The 13,346-nt window shown below is 34.0% G+C and overlaps 1 protein-coding gene across 3 annotated transcripts; it reads left to right on the top strand.

Annotated features, from left to right (window-relative positions):
- Nucleotides 1-3,281: 3,281 nt before the first annotated feature.
- LOC145563481 (pentatricopeptide repeat-containing protein At2g01390-like) lies at nucleotides 3,282-13,101 on the top strand. 3 transcript variants are annotated; one of them, XM_081623926.1, is made up of 5 exons: nucleotides 3,282-3,417; nucleotides 6,858-7,695; nucleotides 9,252-10,414; nucleotides 10,565-10,628; nucleotides 12,678-13,101. In XM_081623926.1, exons 2-3 carry the CDS (start codon nucleotides 6,933-6,935, stop codon nucleotides 10,247-10,249), a joined length of 1,761 nt encoding a protein of 586 aa, XP_081480052.1. In that variant the 5' UTR covers nucleotides 3,282-3,417; nucleotides 6,858-6,932; the 3' UTR covers nucleotides 10,250-10,414; nucleotides 10,565-10,628; nucleotides 12,678-13,101. The 3 variants fall into 3 exon arrangements, with proteins under 3 accessions (XP_081480052.1, XP_081480051.1, XP_081480050.1); XM_081623925.1 differs by having other exon boundaries at nucleotides 12,664-13,101; XM_081623924.1 differs by lacking the exon at nucleotides 12,678-13,101 and having other exon boundaries at nucleotides 10,565-10,941.
- The last annotated feature ends 245 nt before the right edge of the window (nucleotides 13,102-13,346 follow it).

Here is a 13,346-nt window from a genome sequence, read left to right as displayed (position 1 = left end):
GCAACAACGGCATTATTTGTAATCAAGTGACCCGGGATAAAAGCACTCTGATTTATAGAAATAATTTCATTAAGAAATGGCTTAAGTGTAACACCCCCAAATCTCCCTCTACGGAAATACCAGTATAATACGTATAATTATACCGTAGAGATAGATTTGGGCGTATTACCGCCGCGTGATTACGCAAGGCTACTCAAAATACTTAACTCAATAACAAAACTTGTAGCGGAAACTCAACTTTAATTTCTTTTATTAATACTTATAAAAATAGTAACATTGTTATGAGTACTCAAAATAAAGACAAGATCAACATTCCTAAACTAGGTGAAGCAAATCCCGGGACTTCCATATGCTCATTCATGACTCCACCTGAAAATAGTCAACACTGCTTACCATTACGGTAAACAAGGCGAACCAAAACAAATAAGAAATACGGATTAGCAAATTATGTTAAGTACGATAAGTGCAAGATAATGTAAACTCAATTTATTTGCAAACATGCTTTAAAAATCAATTCCAATAAGTAATCCAATAAATTCCAAACTCATTATTCCAAAATCGATTCCAATGATTCAATATTCAAAATAATAGTTAATAAAACCAATTCCTTTATTAAGAACCAATTTCTTTTAATCCAATTCCTCACCCAAGTGTGTACACCCCCAAGCTAGTCTCCTTATATTACAAGGCTATTCTTGAGGAAAGACCCGGTCATACAAAGTTCAAGGCCTTATCAATAAACCAAATCCGCATAGTGGGATTACCAACATGTTTATAAAGTATTAATAATAATAATTCAATGGTTCAATAAATCCTTTTAATATCCAATAAATTCCAATATAATTCAAAATCCTTTTTATTAATTCCACATACTTTCAAAATCAAAACCTTTTAAATAGATACTTGAGAATAAAATCTCATATTAATAACTTTTCAAAATCAATAACTCTTCCTTGAAAAACATTTTATTTAATTCAACAAACCTTTTAAAATCAATTCCTTTATTTAAACATGATAAGTAATTCAAACCATTCAAAACATGATTTAAAAATCAATCATTCAAAATACTTTTATTAAAATCAATATCTTCAAACATAATTTATTTCAAAATCATAATTCAATCACCAATCAAATCATATAAAACATGTTATTCAAACCAATCACTTTCAAAGCTATCTAGCCACTTAAACGTACCTTGATCCTTGCTAGAAAAACCACACAAAAAGAACCTCAAGAACCTTGATTCCGAATATCAATCAACACTTCGCACTTTCAAAGTTCAATCACGAATACACCTTGTAAATAACATAACCATTAGGTTATCACAATATAAAACTCAAATCTAATGTGCATGGACTATAAAAATCTTTTAAAATAATACTTTAATATAAAATTATAGCTTTGAAATAGGTATTTGTATTTTAGAAAACTAACCATGAAGAAAATAAAAAGAATAGGATTAAAGATAATTGAATTTTCGTTGGAAAGAATAGGCAGAACTTGCAGAGGTCATAACTCCTTCAATATAACTCCGAATTGGGTGATTCTTGAACCTAAACTCAACGATTTTTTGAGAGGAACAATCTTCTGTGAAACATCAATACCTCAAAAACTGACCAGAAGTGCCCGAAAACTAGCTTCAAAGATATACGGGATAATATTTGTATGAAAAGAGGAGAAGAAAAGTATGAAAAGGTTTAGGGAAAAGAAGAATAAGAGAGAAGAAGAGAATTGGGTTTTTGGTGTGAAGAATATGAGAGGTATGAAGGGGTATTTATAGGCTAGCTCATGCAAGAATTATAGCAAGAGAATGTGGGAAGAATTATGGCAAGTAGGGTTTAAGAGATTACTTGGAGAAGTGAGTAAAAGAATTAAGGAAATTTTGGATATTAAGGTGATTGTGTATAATTGAATATGGAATGTATGTATGTCATGAAAAATAATAAGGACATTGGAATTACTTGGGGAATAATTAAGAAGAATGAATGGCAAGAAAATATGATGATTAGATATTAAAAAGATGGAGAAATAGAATTAAGGAAAATAAGAGATTTTAAGGAGATAATTAAAAATATAATTTACCAAAATAAGTCACCCAAAAATCCATCATGGTGGCTTTAGATATTTAGGGAATTAATTTGCTAGTTTTAAGGAATTAAAAATGATTGCGTAAATAAAATATTTTGTATAAAATAATTAATTAGGAAAATACCAATTATTCACTAAATAAAATAACTAAGAAAATCAGATTTTCTACACATAGAAAATCCGAAAATCATAGTTAATAATTTAGGAATTTTCGGCCCTTTTAAATAAATAATAAAATATAATTTTGTTTAATTAAAATATCCGGAATATATATAAATAATCCGGTTTTTAAAATAAAATAAATGGATAATAAATCTTATCTAAAATCCAAAAATAATAATTAAGTTTTAAAATACTTTAGGCGCCGAAATTCAAATATCATTTTGGCTCCAAAATTCAAATAGTAAAATAAATTACTAAAATACCTTTTTTTAAGAGAATACTAATTAGAAAATACGTTTAAAAAATATGGGGTATTACATTGAGCTTATTTGCCATTGTCTTGGAAATTATTTTTTAAATGACATTGCAACAACTAATGGGGCGAAATTCAGTCATGTACTTCGGCTCATCACATTTTGGAATCAAAACAATACATGTCCTATTTATCTCAGCAATATCAATCAAACCCCTCCACCAGTTTTTAACCATGGCAACAATGTCAGACCCAACAATATGCCAGAATTTTTGGAAAAAGAGAGCATGCATATCGTTTGTACCAGGTGCTTTATTGGGATGCATTTGAAATAGAGCCAATTTAAACTCCTCGGAACTCGGCTCCTCTACTAGCTTTCGATTCATCTCAGTCGACACCATAGGCTCCAGTTCCTCCAACGCAGCCCCAAAATTCTCGGGATTATCAGATTTAAACAAAGACGAAAAATATTTAGCTACGATCCCCTGCATCCGAGTATCATCTTTGTCCCATTCGCCCATGGACTTAAACAAACCAGCAATACAATTCTTCTTGTTTCTCTGACTTGCTTTTCTATGGAAATAAGACATATTAAGTTAATTTAAAAATAATTAAAGAAATAGGTTTCCTCTCGCAAAAAAATGAACGTAGTGATTTTTTTTTTATCGAAAAGCTTTTAAAATTTTTTTTTTTCGTAAAAATGTGCTTTTAAAATTTTTTTTTAACAAATTTTCCTATTTATAACAACTAAACGTAGTTAGGTATGGATTTTTGTCATTCTAGACTCATATCTCATACGTACATTAAACGCCCCTAAAGTTAATACGTTTCATAAACCTGTATTTTTGGAAGTTCTTTGGAAGTTTACTCTGAAGAAACCTTCGTTTCTCTCCTCCATTGAAGCAGATTCTGAGGTAAGTATTTTTTTTATGACATCGAATTACAATTTCACAATCTAGGGTTTAGTTCCACATTTTCGTTAATTTAATTGTCATTATAGTCAATTTAGGGTTCGGATTATTGAACTTTTGTTTATGAATACTCGAACAATTCAACGAGCCTACTTCGATAATTAAGCCATATTTGGTTGTTAATGTGTTGCAGCCTATTGTTTATACAACCTTTACTATTACAACAAAACTACAAAAATGGAATTTGAAGAAGAATAAAGTTTATTTAGTCACTTTTGATGAACATATTAAGCAAGCCTTTCATGAATTAAATTGAGCAACCAATTTGAAGGAGAATGAGGTTGGATGGAAATCAGCCGGCACCTCGAATGGTGGTGAAATAGTTAGGAAATCAGGCTATGAGTTGAGATAATGGTGTTTTCTTAAGGGGGGTGTGGTTGTTGATTTATGTAGGAGTTGTAGCAAATTATCTTCCCTTTTTAGATAACTATCAATGTTGGGTGTAGCGAACTTTGTCGAGAATGGAGCATGTAGTGATGAAACTGAGAATGTAGGTGTTGGAAGAAAGTGTGTTTAAAAGATTATTTAACTTTATAGACATGTGTGCGTAAAAGCACGATAAGTTTTAGAAAGATAATTGCAATGCTTGATTGGAAGTATTATGTTCCAGTTCCTAGAATTTGAATGTTTTTTTCATATTTGAACTATATATTAAGCTAAATGACTTTATGGTATTAAGTTTTCTGTCATGTGATGAATTTGTTTGAATATTGTTTCCACATCCCCTTTTCCGGAATCTTGTACATGCCACTCAAAATGAGAGTGAGAGCACAACAACATCCTGTTCATGGTGAGAGGAGAGAAAGGACCATCAATTTTTTTATTAGCAAGAGGATTGCAATTCATTGGGAAATTTTATCTAGCATTGATATGCGCTTTTAGGCTTAAGCTATTTGTAATCTCACCCCAACCCCTCTTGCTATAGTCTTGATGGAGATGTCTTGACATATTAAAGGCCTTTAAGGCTTGGTATTTCGATTGTGCTCCAACATTTTGGTTTTTGATGGAGGAAGGGAAGGATATAGATTGGAGTAGGTTTTTGTGGGGGAGAGGAGGGCTGCTTTGAAGGACTGATTGAGGATGAGGATATAAAAGCTCTTTTTGAAACTAATTTTTTTTAAAGGAAATTTCAAAACTGATTGAGGTTGATGTAATTTGTTTAGAGTTTTGTAATTTCATGTGCTTGTTGATTACTTATCTACATTTTTAGGGTTGATAGCTTTTTGTTTAGTGGGAGAGGTGCCCACTTGTAATAATCTGTTATGGAATTCGGATGTTAATCCCGTTTTCGTTTCTGGTTTAATTATTTAGTTTGGATGGTGTAAAGTTTAAGTCTTATACAGCTATACTATTGGTTTCACTCTTTCTCTCTCTCTCTGGGGCTTATTGCTGCCTGTTTCGTTTGGTCCTTTGCTTGGGAAGATTGTTTTAAAGTTCAGTAGTTTCTGGAGTTCTAAGTGCTCAAGGAAACTGGAAGTCTTGAATTTTTGGAATATTTACCTAGCTGAATCCCAATATTATCTAGATCATTGCAACTTGAAGAATTGAGGTGTTTGAATTGTCCTCTTGGCTTGGTTGGGTATGTGTGGGATATAGTGTTGTTGGACTTGCTCTACTTGGGTTGCTACAGGCTTGGAGAATTGAAGTGAAGTGGACATAAAAAGATTTATGAGTGCCTATCTTATTCTTTTGGTTATGTTTTAACCTTCGGTGACATCGGTGTTAGCTGGTGTGGTGTCTGTGGACCAAACGAGTGTATAGCTTCTTTACTCCTAGGGTTGTGTGCTATTTTATTGGATTGTACCTATTTAAGAACAGTGTTTGAAAAGCGCGCCTAGGCGCAAGGCGATCAGGGTGAGCGCTTATTTTAGTCTGGACGAGGCGTTTTGGGTTAGGCGCTCAAAAGCGCCCGAGGCGCACCCAAGGCGCACTTGAGCCAAAAAATTTTAACTGCCCATATAGTGCACCTCACTTCAAAGAGGCGCACTGAGGGCGCGCCTAGGCGCAGCAGAACCCCTCTCGCTTTAGTGCGCCTTGATCTTTTTTATACATTGTTTAAGAATGGAGCATTTAGTGATGAGATGGAGAATCAAAGAATGTAGGTGTTGGGAAGATGTACAAGTATAACTGTATAAGGGATTATTTAACTTTTCAGAATGTACACATAGTGTTATGATTTAATATTTTACATCCCTCGCATAGTTATTCTAAGATTTCTTTGGCAGACTCACGTTCTTGCTCTTTAGTTTTTGTTTTTTATTTGACCTGCTTGTTAAGCTGAATAACGCTCTGATATTAAGCTTTATGTCATGTATTTGATTAATTTACTTTTTGTACTTACATAGTTGATCTATTTATTTATTGTATCAGGAGAGGTGTCCACTTGTGATAATGAGTTTTAGATTTCGAATGTAAATTTTAGGGTATGTTTTATTCACCATTTTTTTCACTTATTTCAGGTTAGATAAGTTGAGTTAAGTTAAGATCAGAAAAAATAAGTTCAGATTAGTTCAGGGTTACCCAAGTTCAAATTACAACTAATATAAGTTTTAATAAGTTCAATTTAGTTCAGAGGTGAATAATTACACCCTTAATTTTTGTATTTCTTTAGAATGATATGGAGTGTAATTATTATGAAGTATGACGCTAGATGATTAATTTCACTCTTTCTTTTTCTCTTCCTCTTTGAGCTTGATTGTGCTTCGTTTAGCTTTTGTTTTTTTCCTTGTGAATAATTTAATTTGAGTTCGCTTTTGTGTATCAAATTAATGGGCATGTTGGTCTGTATAATGTCGGGATACAAAGGGAATTATGGAAATTGAACATCCTTGAATGACCGGAACTTATACCTAGTTGATGCCTATTATTATAATGGAAAGCTGCAACTTGAAGAATTAATTTGCTTAAGCTCTTCTCTTGACTTGTTTGGTTAACTGTGTGGGAATATACGTCATTGGGCTTGACTTGTGTGGGTTGTTATGGATTTGCTCAAATTAACCCTAGTGAACATAATGGGATTTATGGGCCAATGTGAGGAACTTTTAGCTGATAACTTTTTCTGCCTCCCTCTGTAGCCTTTCTGATCTCAAAGAAATGGACAAACAAAACACTATGTGCTTGTTCAGCATTGCTAATTATTCCGATCTCTGTTTTGGATATTTCTGCAATTTTTTTTGTTTCCAACACTATAAATTCATAGACAACACTAGCAAATACACCTTAGTCAATTGGTTTCTGCTGTAGTTCTTTATTATTTTGCTCTGTAAAGATGAAGAGTGCTTTCTTATTTGCAAGGTTTGGATATAGCCCCTTTCCCTATGACATAACTCTTCTTTCTTCCCCTTTTTCTGGACACACTTTCATTGTACTTTTCTTTTGTGCAGAATTAATATGAAGCTTAGTTTTGTTTAGCACTGTAATGATATGAAACCTTGTTTTGGCAAAATTGGTGGTCACTGATGTCCTTGCCCTATGCCTTTGGAGGAGTTCTCTGGAAATTCAAGGCTTGTCGGCCTGCTTACACTGATTGGCATTTTTGGATTTGGAAAATTGCTACTTGTTATGTACATTCCCTTTCTTCATGTAAAGGCCCCTCTCAGCCACCTCACAGAAAGGTGATCAGAACAGATAAGCAAGTCAATAAGAAAAATGTAGATAGAAAGGTTTACATGAGTGATGTTATTAGACAGATTTCTAATATTCTGAGGTGTACCTCATGGATTTCTGCCCAAGAACAGCTACAGAGGCTTCGTATCAAATGGGACTCTTTCACAGTCAATCAAGTTCTAAAATCTCACCCACCAATGGAGAAGGCTTGGTTGTTCTTCAATTGGATTTCAAAACAGAAGGGTTTCAAACACGACAAATTTACATACACGACAATGCTGGATATATTTGGAGAGGCACGAAGGATAAATTCAATGATGTATGTCTTTCAAGCAATGCAGGAGAAAGGGATAAAGATTGATGCTATCACTTATACTTCAATGCTCCATTGGCTTTCAAACAGTGGTGACTTTGATGGAGCTGTGAAGGTATGGAAGGATATGAAAGCTGAGTATTGTCATCCAACTGTTGTTTCTTATACAGCCTATATGAAGGTCTTATTTGATAATAACAGAGCTGAGGAAGCCACTGACATATACAAGGAAATGCTTCAATCAGGACTTAAACCTACCTGCCACACCTATACAATCTTAATGCAGCATCTAATTCGCTCTGGTGAGAATTGTTTCTTTTTACTTTCATGTTTATTATAATGTCTGCTGCTGCTTAGATCTTCTGACGATATATGTGGTCTAGAGCCTCTCTCTCTCTCTCTCCTCTCTCTCTCTCTCCTCTCTCTCTCTCTCTCTCTCTCATTTTTTTTTTCCACTGAAACAAGTCTCTTCGTTTACAACCAATACTTGGAGTGCTAATTTCCCAAGGATCTCTGCCACCTTAAAATGATACTAATTGGTTCTAAAGCCTTGTGGTATTGAAGGTAGATTGATAACTTATTATACTTCTAAATTTATTTTAGGGAATGTTTTGTTTTTCATAACTAAGATATCCTAATTATTCCTGAAAAGGGGAAAACTAATTTGAGTAGAATAAAATGTACACACTCTTACCTTGAGTATTAATTGAATGATGTAGTGAAAACTTATTTGAAAGTCTAGGACTCTAGGGTAGTATTAATGGAGATGTATTTTAAGTAATGCATTTAGAATGACATATTGTGATAGCCAAAAGCCTATATTAAAAGCTATAAGATTATCCAGTTGGGAAATATTGCAAAATTCTTAATAAACTTATAGGGGAAAATTTAGTGTGAAGAATTTTTTTTGGGGGAACACTCCTAAACCAAAAGTTTGAACTTGATTTTGGTTCACTGTGAGTATGCTGGTAGTAAGCTGGTCAAATTTGTTTGTTTAGCTAGGATGTTTATATAGCTTAAACATCAAGGCATTTTGAAAATCCAGGCCAGACCCTTATGCTTCTGTTTGTGAGGTAGTTCATATGCTTCCTTCTTCCTCACTGTCTTCTATTTATTGTCTACATCAGCCATCTTGCAAAGTTGCAAGTGTTTGTGGTTTTATTTAATCCCTGGAGAATCAGTGAGCAGCTAACTTGTTCTAATAGTAAACATGTTTTTCAGCTAGTCGTGTTTTTAAGGCCATTGTTTTGATTTGTTCGGTGATTATTGCAGCTTTTCATTCTGAACTTTCTAATTGATTTCCATGAAAGCTATTAAGACGCTCTTAGAGTTTGCCTCTATAGAAATAGATGATTTGTAGAATCTTAAAAATTTTAATATCTATGTGGAACTTGGTGCTATTACGGATATTACAAGGGGATCCTAATTGCTTAACCACTTTTTCACTTAGGTACTGTTACCTTAGTCATCTATCTTAAGCATTGGCATGTGAAATAATCCGTTTCAATTCTGAAATAATCTGAATTCCGATAGTAATCTCATGTTTCATTGCTTAGCTATTTGGTATTGAATTGCATCCTTTATTGTTAATTTCATTAAGGAGCCTTGATTTTTACTCTTTTTTTTCTTTTTATAATTTTTTTTTTTTTTTTTTTTTTTTTTTTTTTTTTTTTTTTTATATAAAACACTTGGATTTTTTGAATCTATCATGATTTCAAGGTTCTAGTTTTTAGAGATTTACATTTCAGTTAATGCCAAAATTTGATCTGTGTGTGTTCACTGGTGCGACCGTCTGGATCTGTTGATATCGCAAATTACATCATACCAAACCAATCAACCAATATTCAACTTCATACAGGAAAATGCAAATCAGCTCTTGAAGTTTTTCGGAAAATGCAAGAGACTGGGGTACAACCTGACAAAGCTACATGCAATATTTTGGTAGAGCAATGTAGTAAAGCAGGGGAAGCATTGGCAATTATCCAAATTCTGCTGTACATGAAGGAAAATTTACTTGTTCTTCGTTACCCTGTCTATCTTCAAGCAAAGGAAACTCTAAAGATGGCTAATGAGACTGATTTGCTTCTTCGACAAGTTAATCCTCATATATCTGATGATGCTTCTGATAACATTGAGTTCATGAGAGAGGAAGAAACTAAATATGATATGAATTATAGCGTAGACAGGGGGCTTCTGATTGAATTTTTAAGAAAGAAAAATTTTGCTGCCATTGATCGCCTATATGCTGGAATAGTGCATAAGCGGTTAGCCCCTGACCTTGTCTCTAAAATCATTGAGGCAAATTGTACTCATGGGAGGATTGAAGCAGCTATTTTGGTCTTGGACAACTGCAATGATATGGGCATTTACATTGAAAATGAAGCATTCCTTTCAATAGTGGGGGTTCTGATTAGAAAGAAAGAATTTTTAAAGATTTTTCCAATAGTTCAGAAAATGGTCAAGTATGATTTGTTTCCTGAACCACAATTAGCTATCTCGTTAATATATAGGCTTGGTCAAGCCAGAGAGCTTGACACTGCTGTGAAAATATTTAAGTTATTTCCTAAGGAGATTAAGACCACTACGTGGTACACTGCTTTAATCAGTGCCTGTTTCTCAGCTGAAGATCCTGATAAAGGTATTGCCACATTTAAGACCATGAAAAGCAGTGGAATTCAGGGTGCAACAGCAACCTACAATGTGCTTATTAGAGGGCTTGAGTTATGTGGCAGAATCGATGAGGCCAAATTTTATCGGAAGGAGAAGAAAAGTTTGCAAAAGGAAGGTGTTCCAGAAACTCTTCTTGCAGACGAAAAATTCTGTGATGTATTATTTGCAGGGTATATAGTGCCATAAGACAGATTTTCGAATGGCAAAACATTCTTTCCTCAGGTGGTGGAATGTTACTCTGAATCCCAAAATGGTGACATGCTGTCTTGGCAGATGAATGAGTCATGTGGCATTTCCAGCCTATGTGCTATAATGTTTTCTTGCTTGCTGACTCGAGACCACTAACCCTTGGTAAGGATTTGTTTTTATTAGTGTTTACTTGTGGTTGCTTCTGATTGATGGCTTATTGGCCCCACCAGCTTTTATATGGACGCTGACTAAAGTTTTATTTTATGATTGTCTATGGAACAAAATAATTCGCGGCGCGATATTACTTGGCAGTGTCCGAACAACCAATGCTGGAATGAACACCTGTTTTGATCAGCTCCAAGATTTTTACTTATTGGTAATTCTAAACAATTGTTTGCTAATTATGCCCCTAGATGTTTAATAGCTTTATGCTTGATTTATTTCCTTATATGTCTGGAATAAATTTCATGTGCTAGAGTGTATATAATATTGTGGACGATGTACATCTTAAACCTGTCCCCACATCAGAAGTCAGCATCCAGTGTGGATGTTGGTGGTGGTGGTTTTTTGTTAAAAATGCAAATGAAGCATTTTTTAAGCTTTAAGGTATTGATTTTGAGCTTGGTGCCTATGTCCAACCTTTGCGTCTGTTTTCCAACGTGATTGCTTCTGCTTTTGTGTTGATATTATTGCTTTTGTCATTGCTATTTGAAGTGATTACTGCTTTAATTTTCAATTCGATATGTGAAGACTGAAGAGCGTCATATCTTCACGGCATTTCGTATAATTACTAAGATAGAGAGGCTTTTGTTAAGTGAGAATTAGGAAGGGTATTTTGTCAATCAAGATCCTCTTCCGCTTGCCCTATAGAGCCTTCTCTTTTATCTTTCAAAAATAAATATAAACCCATTTATTGTCTCATGTTATGTTATATGTCCCAAACTCGCAATGTCTCATTTTAAGCCACTTCACCTCCACGCATAGATAACATAAAATACTTTGTTTTATTACGAAGTATGTGTACATGTTACCCATTGAACACTTTAATTTATATATTAAAGGGTGGAGGATTGGAGGAAGCTGGCAAAGTTGACATGTACAGAATTTGATTGATGAACCCAGACAAGACCCGTGTTGTATTGTACCTGTAGATCTGTAACGATAAACTCAAATTTGACACAAATCCAACTCAAGTTTATCCTATCTGGATTGACTTGAAAAGTTGTACAAAATATGACTTATTCTAATTGATTTTTTAAAAAATAATTAATTAATTGCATGTTTGGGTTGGAATTTATATTACACGCGAATAATACTTGAGATTATTCATTACGTTTATCTAGAAAAAAAAAAGGATAGATAATTGGTAGAAATTGGTAAATACTGGAAGTAATTCAACGGTCTCTGGCCTAAAACCTCAATCACCAATATGAAAGAACTGGGATGAAAAAGTTGCCAAAATTGAGAAATAAAGGGGGAGGTAGTTGGTTCTTTCTGTCTGATAGTGTTTTGAGAATCTAAGAAGATTGCAGATTCTGATTGAATTATCAGACATAACTTCATTAGCACATGGTTCATGCTAGGTACTACTATGTTTATACGGTTCAATCTTTGATTTTAAAATGTAGCGAACTTGATGCATGAATTTATCATGTTTGGCGGAATAATAAGCATATTTCATGGCATGTCGTTGGTTGCTTAACGTACAAAACTTGTTGGATGATAATGTACGGATCATGGCATGATTAGTAAAGAATATATTAATTATCAATTACTTTCGCCTTGATCTAATGAAATACATAGAACAGGACAGGTTACGCAGTATAGTCGTTGGGTAATGAATCTTTTAATCCTTCTTTATGCTAATGATTCAGCATGCATTGATTAACAATAATGCTCTTATATTATTTTCCATTCCTCATTAGATGATGCTATAATTTTATTTTTTTTTATTAACATTTCGTCAATATGATTGCCACTTTAGCTTTCTATTACGGCATAACGAACGTCATGACTGCTTTTCTGAATTATGTACTGATGAAGATGATTAGCATATTATATGCCTACGAAAAGTTAAGAAATTAGAGAAGCAGTTTTGGATTAAGGTATTAGGTTTTTCTGTAGGGATTAGAATAATATCGCATTGCTGGTGTCTATGATGTGCTCTTATCAATTAGGAATATGCTCATATCATTATGCCTCTAAGATTCCATGTTCTCTTAAAACAAAGAGTTGTGTTTGGCATGGCCTCACTAAAGATTTATGCTCTATTTGTATTTGTTTTTTGTTCCTTTTCCTAAATAGAGTATCTAGGCATTATAAGTTTGATTCAATCGTTTTCGATTGAGAAAGTATTACGTGTACAAGTTACACAATAATGTTACACTGCAATGACATGTTCACACCTACAGTGATGGATCTGCAGATGGAGATCTTCGTTCTGTCCCTAATCAGCTATGAACAAGATATAATTCCCTCTTTAATTTAAGCAAATTCTATCATACAGCCAGGTGAACCTAGAAGAAGTTGCACACAATGGTTCTCTGCACAGCGCAGTCATGTTCATACTGCTTAAGACCTGATGGGATGTACCACTAATTGCTCGCTCAAATCGTAATTTTGGAGCTAATACTGCATGGGACTCCAAAGTAGTTGGATCTGATTCTTGAATCTTTAATCTGTAAAGAATCCAGAGAACAATTGCTGTTTAGGTAGCTTTAAGTTGCCGTCCATACTACATAATGGTATTGTAATGTCAGCATGCATTTGCTTAGTAAGTGCTGATCAGGAATATTTGGAATGTAATGTAAGACATTCATAATGGCGTTTTTTGATTTGATGCTATGAAATCGCGTCACTCTTATTGTGCTGACTCTGCTAAAATTCCATGTAAATACGTGGACTCCATGTATGATGTAAGCGGGTTTTCCATGCTTCTCTACGTTTAGCATGTTTATTCTATTCGATTCGTCACTGACGGAGTCACGGCCTTTAACTTCAAGTAGGGCTAATAATAGGCTGATAGCTTAGCCTATTCTCGAGCTACTCAAGCTTCACTTGGTCATAACTTAAGTTCGAACTCTAGCTCAAGATC

This window comes from Chenopodium album, chromosome 10, assembly GCF_948465745.1.
Source record: "Chenopodium album chromosome 10, dcCheAlbu1.1, whole genome shotgun sequence".
Lineage (NCBI taxonomy): Eukaryota > Viridiplantae > Streptophyta > Magnoliopsida > Caryophyllales > Amaranthaceae > Chenopodium > Chenopodium album.
This window is presented reverse-complemented; position numbering and strand designations above follow the sequence as displayed.